The following is a 10,434-nucleotide window of genomic DNA, read 5'->3' on the forward strand; positions in this document are numbered from 1 at the left end:
CCAGCCTCCAGGATACCTCCACTCCAGATCCCGAAAATAAGGAGATCCCAGCCTCTACTCCAGATCCCGAAAATAAGGAGATCCCAGCCTCCGGGATACCTCCACTCCAGATCCCGAAAATAAGGAGATCCCAGCCTCCAGGATACCTCCACTCCAGATCCCAAAAATAAGGAGATCCCAGCCTCTACTCCAGATCCCGAAAATAAGGAGATCCCAGCTTCCGGGATACCTCCACTCCAGATCCCGAAAATAAGGAGATCCCAGCCTCTACTCCAGATCCCGAAAATAAGGAGATCCCAGACTCCAGGATACCTCCACTCCAGATCCCAAAAACAAGGAGATCCCAGCCTCCGGGATACCTCCACTCCAGATCCCGAAAATAAGGAGATCCCAGCCTCCAGGATACCTCCACTCCAGATCCCGAAAATAAGGAGATCCCAGCCTCCGCTCCAGATCCCTAAAATAAGGAGATCCCAGCCTCTACTCCAGATCCCGAAAATAAGGAGATCCCAGCCTCCGGGATACCTCCACTCCAGATCCCGAAAATAAGGAGATCCCAGCCTCCGGGATACCTCCACTCCAGATCCCGAAAATAAGGAGATCCCAGCCTCCGGGATACCTCCACTCCAGATCCCGAAAATAAGGAGATCCCAGCCTCCGGGATACCTCCACTCCAGATCCCGAAAATAAGGAGATCCCAGCCTCCGGGATACCTCCACTCCAGATCCCGAAAATAAGGAGATCCCAGCCTCCGGGATACCTCCACTCCAGATCCCGAAAATAAGGAGATCCCAGCCTCCGGGATACCTCCGCTCCAGATCCCGAAAATAAGGAGATCCCAGCCTCCGGGATACCTCCGCTCCAGATCCCGAAAATAAGGAGATCCCAGCCTCCGGGATACCTCCACTCCAGATCCCCAAAATAAGGAGATCTCAGCCTCCGGGATACCTCCGGTCCAGATCCCGAAAATAAGGAGATCCCAGCCTCCAGGATACCTCCGCTCAAGATCCCAAAAATAAGGAGATCCCAGCCTCCGGGATACCTCCGCTCAAGATCCCAAAAATAAGGAGATCCCAGCCTCCAGGATACCTCAACTCCAGATCCCGAAAATAATGAGATCCCAGCCTCCGGGATACCTCCGCTCCAGATCCTGAATTTAATGAGATCCCAGCCTCCGGGATACCTCCGCTCCTGGGAATCCAAGAAAATAATGAGATCCCAGCCTCCGGGATACTTCCGCTCCAGATCCCAGACAATAATGAAATCCCAGCCTCCGGGGTACCTCCGCTTCAGAATATAAGGAGATCCCAGTCTCCGGGATACCTCTGCTCCAGATCCCGAAAATAAGGAGATCCCAACCTCTGGGATACCTCCGCTCCAGATCCTAAAAATAAGGAGATCCCAGCCTTCGGGATACCTCTGCTCCTGGGGGTCCCAGACAATAATGAGATCCCAGCCTCCGGGATACCTCCGCTCCAGATCCCGAAAATAAGGAGATCCCAGCCTCCGGGATACCTCCGCTCCAGATCCTAAAAATAAGGAGATCCCAGCCTCCGGGATACCTCCGCTCCTGGGGATCCAAGAAAATAATGAGATCCCAGCCTCCGGGATACCTCCGCTCCAGATCCCAGACAATAATGAAATCCCAGCCTCCGGGGTACCTCCGCTTCAGAATATAAGGAGATCCCAGCCTCCGGGATACCTCTGCTCCAGATCCCGAAAATAAGGAGATCCCAACCTCTGGGATACCTCCGCTCCAGATCCTAAAAATAAGGAGATCCCAGCCTCCGGGATGCCTCCGCTCCTGGGGGTCCCAGACACTGTTATTCTACCTATTCATAGGTAACGCGGCGTGGCTGTGCGGCGTGGCTGTGCGGCGTGGCTGTGCGGCGTGGCTGTGCGGCGTGGCTGTGCGGCGTGGCTGTGCGGCGTGGCCGGCACCACGTATCTGGCTGATATCTATTTGCTGGATTCCCACTTTCCACATTTATCACTTCGCCTCCAGGATCCCCCCTCTCCTCCAGGATCCCTCCTTCCCCCGGAGCTCCCCCCTCTCCTCCAGGTTCCCTCCTTCCCCCGGAGCTCCCCCCTCTCCTCCAGGTTCCCTCCTTCCCCCGGAGCTCCCCCCTCTCCTCCAGGATCCCTCCTTCCCCCGGAGCTCCCCCCTCTCCTCCAGGATCCCTCCTTCCCCCGGAGCTCCCCCCTCTCCTCCAGGATCCCCCCCCCTCTCCTCCAGGATCCCTCCTTCCCCCGGAGCTCCCCCCTCTCCTCCAGGATCCCCCCCCCTCTCCTCCAGGATCCCTCCTTCCCCCGGAGCTCCCCCCTCTCCTCCAGGATCCCTCCTTCCCCCGGAGCTCCCCCCTCTCCTCCAGGATCCCCCCCCCTCTATACAGACACATCTGCAGCTTTTCCTCCGCTCTCTATAGACACATCTGCAGGTTTTTCCCTCCGCTGTGTATACAGACACACCTGCAGGTTTTTCCCTCATCTCTCTCTATACCGACACGTCTGCAGGTTTTCCCTCATCTCTCTCTATACCGACACGTCTGCAGGTTTTCCCTTCGCTCTCTATACAGACACATCTGCAGGTTTTTCCCTCATCTCTCTCTATTACAGACACATCTGCAGGTTTTTCCCTCATCTCTCTATATACAGACACATCTGCAGGTTTTCCCCTCCGCTCTCTATACAGACACATCTGCAGGTTTTTCCCTCATCTCTCTCTATTACAGACACATCTGCAGGTTTTCCCCTCCGCAGATGTGTCTGTATAGAGAGCAGAGGGAAAAACCTGCAGATGTGTCTGTATAGAGAGCAGAGGGAAAACCTGCAGATGTGTCTGTATAGAGAGCGGAGGGAAAACCTGCAGATGTGTCTGTATAGAGAGCAGAGGAAAAACCTGCAGATGTGTCTGTATAGAGAGCGGAGGGAAAAACCTGCAGATGTGTCTGTATAGAGAGCCGAGGGAAAAACCTGCAGATATGTCTGTATAGAGAGCGGAGGGAAAAACCTGCAGATATGTCTGTATAGAGAGCGGAGGGAAACTAAGGGTTTACACTGCATTGTCATGACAGGCGGGGGACACCTCCCACCATTTTCTCATTAGCAGCCCTCTATCGTCAGGACACTTTCACCGTTGATTATTGGGGAGCTGACAGGGAGGCTATGATACATAAACTATCGCTCCTCCAGAACAGGAAAGATGAACCGCTGCCACCAGTCGCTTACAGGCAGGCGGCACGCCCGGTACCGGTAACGTTGGATGCCGGAGATGCGTTTATAGAGCAAGAGGAACGAAGCGATTACATGTTATAATATAAATTGGCAGCAATGATAAAAATATCCAAAATATGATACACTGGGGATAATAAAAGGGGCCGGGATCTATGGAGGGAGCCGCTGCACACAGGGAATGCGGTGTGAGCTGAGGACAGCACGCTGCAAGGGTTAATAATGAAACCACAGCGAGGCCCCTCTTATCAGGCTCCTGCTGTTTACTTACAGTAAAGGCTTAATCACTTTGTGATTATCATTGCTGTGACTAGCTGGTGCCATGTAGTCCGGCCACTCCTCGGGGTCATCGCGCACTCTGTATAGAGAGGGGGCAGCTCTCTCAGCTCTGCTACATGCTCAATGTAAAACCTCACATTATATCAGTGGCCACAGCCAGTAATCTAAGGGACGCATCACTAGATTCAGGGTCTCTGCCCAAACATCATGCCGCTCTCAGATGAGGAACTTGCTGACAGATTCCCTCCAAGAAAGCGTGGAGCGATCCTACACAGCGGTGTGTCCTCCTGGCATTGTACAAGGCAAAACTGTGCTGGGAACCTCTCTCAGCAGCAGCAACTCTGGTGACCACACGTGGGGGCGTCTGTGCTCCAGATCCCAAAAATAAGGAGATCCCAGCCTCCGGGATACCTCCACTCCAGATCCCGAAAATAAGGAGATCCCAGCCTCCGGGATACCTCCACTCCAGATCCCGAAAATAAGGAGATCCCAGCCTCCGGGATACCTCCACTCCAGATCCCGAAAATAAGGAGATCCCAGCCTCTGCTCCAGATCCCGAAATTAAGGAGATCCCAGCCTTTACTCCAGATCCCGAAAATAAGGAGATCCCAGCCTCCGGGATACCTCCACTCCAGATCCCGAAAATAAGGAGATCCCAGCCTCCGGGATACCTCCACTCCAGATCCCGAAAATAAGGAGATCCCAGCCTCCGGGATACCTCCACTCCAGATCCCGAAAATAAGGAGATCGCAGCCTCTACTCCAGATCCCGAAAATAAGGAGATCCCAGCCTCCGGGATACCTCCACTCCAGATCCTGAAAATAAGGAGATCCCAGCCTCCGGGATACCTCCACTCCAGATCCTGAAAATAAGGAGATCCCAGCCTCCAGGATACCTCCACTCCAAATCCCGAAAATAAGGAGATCCCAGCCTCCAGGATACCTCCACTCCAGATCCCGAAAATAAGGAGATCCCAGCCTCTACTCCAGATCCCGAAAATAAGGAGATCCCAGCCTCCGGGATACCTCCACTCCAGATCCCGAAAATAAGGAGATCCCAGCCTCCAGGATACCTCCACTCCAGATCCCAAAAATAAGGAGATCCCAGCCTCTACTCCAGATCCCGAAAATAAGGAGATCCCAGCTTCCGGGATACCTCCACTCCAGATCCCGAAAATAAGGAGATCCCAGCCTCTACTCCAGATCCCGAAAATAAGGAGATCCCAGACTCCAGGATACCTCCACTCCAGATCCCAAAAACAAGGAGATCCCAGCCTCCGGGATACCTCCACTCCAGATCCCGAAAATAAGGAGATCCCAGCCTCCAGGATACCTCCACTCCAGATCCCGAAAATAAGGAGATCCCAGCCTCCGCTCCAGATCCCTAAAATAAGGAGATCCCAGCCTCTACTCCAGATCCCGAAAATAAGGAGACCCCAGCCTCCGGGATACCTCCACTCCAGATCCCGAAAATAAGGAGATCCCAGCCTCCGGGATACCTCCACTCCAGATCCCGAAAATAAGGAGATCCCAGCCTCCGGGATACCTCCACTCCAGATCCCGAAAATAAGGAGATCCCAGCCTCCGGGATACCTCCACTCCAGATCCCGAAAATAAGGAGATCCCAGCCTCCGGGATACCTCCACTCCAGATCCCGAAAATAAGGAGATCCCAGCCTCCGGGATACCTCCACTCCAGATCCCGAAAATAAGGAGATCCCAGCCTCCGGGATACCTCCGCTCCAGATCCCGAAAATAAGGAGATCCCAGCCTCCGGGATACCTCCGCTCCAGATCCCGAAAATAAGGAGATCCCAGCCTCCGGGATACCTCCACTCCAGATCCCCAAAATAAGGAGATCTCAGCCTCCGGGATACCTCCGGTCCAGATCCCGAAAATAAGGAGATCCCAGCCTCCAGGATACCTCCGCTCAAGATCCCAAAAATAAGGAGATCCCAGCCTCCGGGATACCTCCGCTCAAGATCCCAAAAATAAGGAGATCCCAGCCTCCAGGATACCTCAACTCCAGATCCCGAAAATAATGAGATCCCAGCCTCCGGGATACCTCCGCTCCAGATCCTGAATTTAATGAGATCCCAGCCTCCGGGATACCTCCGCTCCTGGGAATCCAAGAAAATAATGAGATCCCAGCCTCCGGGATACTTCCGCTCCAGATCCCAGACAATAATGAAATCCCAGCCTCCGGGGTACCTCCGCTTCAGAATATAAGGAGATCCCAGTCTCCGGGATACCTCTGCTCCAGATCCCGAAAATAAGGAGATCCCAACCTCTGGGATACCTCCGCTCCAGATCCTAAAAATAAGGAGATCCCAGCCTTCGGGATACCTCTGCTCCTGGGGGTCCCAGACAATAATGAGATCCCAGCCTCCGGGATACCTCCGCTCCAGATCCCGAAAATAAGGAGATCCCAGCCTCCGGGATACCTCCGCTCCAGATCCTAAAAATAAGGAGATCCCAGCCTCCGGGATACCTCCGCTCCTGGGGATCCAAGAAAATAATGAGATCCCAGCCTCCGGGATACCTCCGCTCCAGATCCCAGACAATAATGAAATCCCAGCCTCCGGGGTACCTCCGCTTCAGAATATAAGGAGATCCCAGCCTCCGGGATACCTCTGCTCCAGATCCCGAAAATAAGGAGATCCCAACCTCTGGGATACCTCCGCTCCAGATCCTAAAAATAAGGAGATCCCAGCCTCCGGGATGCCTCCGCTCCTGGGGGTCCCAGACACTGTTATTCTACCTATTCATAGGTAACGCGGCGTGGCTGTGCGGCGTGGCTGTGCGGCGTGGCTGTGCGGCGTGGCTGTGCGGCGTGGCTGTGCGGCGTGGCTGTGCGGCGTGGCCGGCACCACGTATCTGGCTGATATCTATTTGCTGGATTCCCACTTTCCACATTTATCACTTCGCCTCCAGGATCCCCCCTCTCCTCCAGGATCCTCCCCCTCTCCTCCAGGATCCCTCCTTCCCCCGGAGCTCCCCCCTCTCCTCCAGGTTCCCTCCTTCCCCCGGAGCTCCCCCCTCTCCTCCAGGATCCCTCCTTCCCCCGGAGCTCCCCCCTCTCCTCCAGGATCCCTCCTTCCCCCGGAGCTCCCCCCCTCTCCTCCAGGATCCCCCCCCTCTCCTCCAGGATCCCTCCTTCCCCCGGAGCTCCCCCCTCTCCTCCAGGATCCCTCCTTCCCCCGGAGCTCCCCCCTCTCCTCCAGGATCCCCCCCCCCTCTCCTCCAGGATCCCTCCTTCCCCCGGAGCTCCCCCCTCTCCTCCAGGATCCCTCCTTCCCCCGGAGCTCCCCCCTCTCCTCCAGGATCCCCCCCCCTCTCCTCCAGGATCCCTCCTTCCCCCGGAGCTCCCCCCTCTCCTCCAGGATCCCTCCCCTCTCCTCCAGGATCCCTCCTTCCCCCGGAGCTCCCCCCTCTCCTCCAGGATCCCTCCTTCCCCGGAGCTCCCCCCTCTCCTCCAGGATCCCTCCTTTCCCCCGGAGCTCCCCCCTCTCCTCCAGGATCCCTCCTTTCCCCAGGAGCTCCCCCCTCTCCTCCAGGATCCCTCCTTCCCCGGAGCTCCCCCCTCTCCTCCAGGATCCCTCCTTCCCCGGAGCTCCCCCCTCTCCTCCAGGATCCCTCCTTTCCCCAGGAGCTCCCCCCTCTCCTCCAGGATCCCTCCTTCCCCGGAGCTCCCCCCTCTCCTCCAGGATCCCTCCTTTCCCCCGGAGCTCCCCCCTCTCCTCCAGGATCCCTCCTTTCCCCAGGAGCTCCCCCCTCTCCTCCAGGATCCCTCCTTTCCCCAGGAGCTCCCCCCTCTCCTCCAGGATCCCTCCTTCCCCCAGGAGCTCCCCCCTCTCCTCCAGGATCCCTCCTTCCCCCGGAGCTCCCCCCTCTCCTCCAGGATCCCTCCTTCCCCCAGGAGCTCCCCCCTCTCCTCCAGGATCCCTCCTTTCCCCAGGAGCTCCCCCCTCTCCTCCAGGATCCCTCCTTTCCCCAGGAGCTCCCCCCTCTCCTCCAGGATCCCTCCTTTCCCCAGGAGCTCCCCCCTCTCCTCCAGGATCCCTCCTTTCCCCAGGAGCTCCCCCCTCTCCTCCAGGATCCCTCCTTTCCCCAGGAGCTCCCCCCTCTCCTCCAGGATCCCTCCTTTCCCCAGGAGCTCCCCCCTCTCCTCCAGGATCCCTCCTTCCCCCAGGAGCTCCCCCCTCTCCTCCAGGATCCCTCCTTTCCCCAGGAGCTCCCCCCTCTCCTCCAGGATCCCTCCTTCCCCGGAGCTCCCCCCTCTCCTCCAGGATCCCTCCTTCCCCGGAGCTCCCCCCTCTCCTCCAGGATCCCTCCTTTCCCCAGGAGCTCCCCCCTCTCCTCCAGGATCCCTCCTTCCCCGGAGCTCCCCCCTCTCCTCCAGGATCCCTCCTTCCCCCAGGAGCTCCCCCCTCTCCTCCAGGATCCCTCCTTTCCCCAGGAGCTCCCCCCTCTCCTCCAGGATCCCTCCTTTCCCCAGGAGCTCCCCCCTCTCCTCCAGGATCCCTCCTTTCCCCAGGAGCTCCCCCCTCTCCTCCAGGATCCCTCCTTTCCCCAGGAGCTCCCCCCTCTCCTCCAGGATCCCTCCTTTCCCCAGGAGCTCCCCCCTCTCCTCCAGGATCCCTCCTTCCCCCAGGAGCTCCCCCCTCTCCTCCAGGATCCCTCCTTTCCCCAGGAGCTCCCCCCTCTCCTCCAGGATCCCTCCTTCCCCGGAGCTCCCCCCTCTCCTCCAGGATCCCTCCTTTCCCCAGGAGCTCCCCCCTCTCCTCCAGGATCCCTCCTTCCCCGGAGCTCCCCCCTCTCCTCCAGGATCCCTCCTTCCCCCAGGAGCCCCCCCTCTCCTCCAGGATCCCTCCTTCCCCCGGAGCTCCCCCCTCTCCTCCAGGATCCCTCCTTCCCCCAGGAGCTCCCCCCTCTCCTCCAGGATCCCTCCTTTCCCCAGGAGCTCCCCCCTCTCCTCCAGGGTCCCTCCTTTCCCCAGGAGCTCCCCCCTCTCCTCCAGGATCCCTCCTTTCCCCAGGAGCTCCCCCCTCTCCTCCAGGATCCCTCCTTCCCCCAGGAGCTCCCCCCTCTCCTCCAGGATCCCTCCTTCCCCCAGGAGCCCCCCCTCTCCTCCAGGATCCCTCCTTCCCCCAGGAGCCCCCCCTCTCCTCCAGGATCCCTCCTTCCCCCAGGAGCTCCCCCCTCTCCTCCAGGATCCCTCCTTCCCCCGGAGCTCTCCCCTCTCCTCCAGGATCCCTCCTTCCCCCAGGAGCCCCCCCTCTCCTCCAGGATCCCTCCTTCCCCCGGAGCTCCCCCCTCTCCTCCAGGATCCCTCCTTCCCCCAGGAGCCCCCCCTCTCCTCCAGGATCCCTCCTTCCCCCGGAGCTCTCCCCTCTCCTCCAGGATCCCTCCTTCCCCCAGGAGCCCCCCCTCTCCTCCAGGATCCCTCCTTCCCCCGGAGCTCCCCCCTCTCCTCCAGGATCCCTCCTTCCCCCAGGAGCCCCCCCTCTCCTCCAGGATCCCTCCTTCCCCCGGAGCTCCCCCCTCTCCTCCAGGATCCCTCCTTCCCCCAGGAGCCCCCCCTCTCCTCCAGGATCCCTCCTTCCCCCGGAGCTCCCCCCTCTCCTCCAGGATCCCTCCTTCCCCCAGGAGCCCCCCCTCTCCTCCAGGATCCCTCCTTCCCCCAGGAGCTCCCCCCTCTCCTCCAGGATCCCTCCTTCCCCCGGAGCTCTCCCCTCTCCTCCAGGATCCCTCCTTCCCCCAGGAGCCCCCCCTCTCCTCCAGGATCCCTCCTTCCCCCGGAGCTCCCCCCTCTCCTCCAGGATCCCTCCTTCCCCCAGGAGCTCCCCCCTCTCCTCCAGGATCCCTCCTTCCCCCAGGAGCTCCCCCCTCTCCTCCAGGATCCCTCCTCCCCCCCGGAGCCCCGCCTCTTCTCCAGGGTCCCCCCTCTCCTCCAGGGTCCCGCCTCTTCTCCAGGGTCCCCCCTCTCCTCCAGGGTCCCGCCTCTTCTCCAGGGTCCCCCCTCTCCTCCAGGGTCCCGCCTCTTCTCCAGGGTCCCCCCTCTCCTCCAGGGTCCCGCCTTCCCCCCGCCTCTTCTCCAGGGTCCCGCTTTCCCCCACCCTCTCTTCCAGGGTCCAGCCTCCCCCCGGAGCCCCGCCTCTCCTCCAGGGTCCCGCCTTCCCCTGGTAGCCCCGCCTTTCCTCCAGGGTCCCGCCTCCCCCCCGCAGCCCCGCCTCTTCTCCAGGGTCCCGCCTTCCCCTGGTAGCCCCGCCTCTCCTCCTGGGTCCCTCCTTCCCCCAGAGCCCCGCCTCTCCTCCAGGGTCCCGCCTCCCCCCCGGAGCCCCGCCTCTTCTCCAGGGTCCCGCCTCCCCCCCGGAGCCCCGCCTCTCACCGTTGCCGCCGGTCTCTGCTCCTCGCACCCCCGCACTCAGGAGCGCTAATATTAGCAGCGCGGAGAGCGGCATCTCCGGGATCCATCGGCCGCGCCTGCTGCCCTCATCCATGTGATCGACACTCCGCACTCTTGCCGGACAGTATGGCCGCCGCCGCGAGGTGTTGTGGGAGTTGTAGTTTGTCGGTATTTGTATCTCTCGCTGTCACGTGTGTGGTGATGTAAGGGGCGGAGCAGTGGGCGGTGTCCGCGCCAGGGTGACCCCTCCCCGTCCTCTGTGACGTCACCATCTCTTCATAAGCCTCCAAACATGTACAGAAGCAAAATCAGCGCAGCCCAGAACCACGGATCCCACAGCCCCGCATGAGAACCGGACCGGAACCAGAGCCCTGATCCCACAGCCCCGCATGAGAACCGGACCGGAACCAGAACCCTGATCCCACAGCCCCGCATGAGAACCGGACCGGAACCAGAACCCTGATCCCGCATGAGAACCGGACCGGAACCAGAACCCTGATCCCACAACCCCGCATGAG

The 10,434-nt window shown here is 59.9% G+C and overlaps 1 protein-coding gene across 1 annotated transcript in view; it reads right to left on the reverse strand.

Moving 5' to 3' along the window:
* The window catches only part of POGLUT1 (protein O-glucosyltransferase 1), a 42,290-nt gene extending 32,222 nt beyond the window's left edge, over nt 1-10,068 (reverse strand). The window contains exon 1 of the mRNA XM_075334826.1: nt 9,899-10,068. Coding sequence (XP_075190941.1) covers nt 9,899-10,010 — 112 coding nt within the window. The 5' untranslated portion in view covers nt 10,011-10,068. The remainder of the gene's footprint in view (nt 1-9,898) is intronic.
* Between the last annotated feature and the right edge of the window lie 366 nt (nt 10,069-10,434).

This window comes from Anomaloglossus baeobatrachus, chromosome 2, assembly GCF_048569485.1.
Source record: "Anomaloglossus baeobatrachus isolate aAnoBae1 chromosome 2, aAnoBae1.hap1, whole genome shotgun sequence".
NCBI lineage: Eukaryota > Metazoa > Chordata > Amphibia > Anura > Aromobatidae > Anomaloglossus > Anomaloglossus baeobatrachus.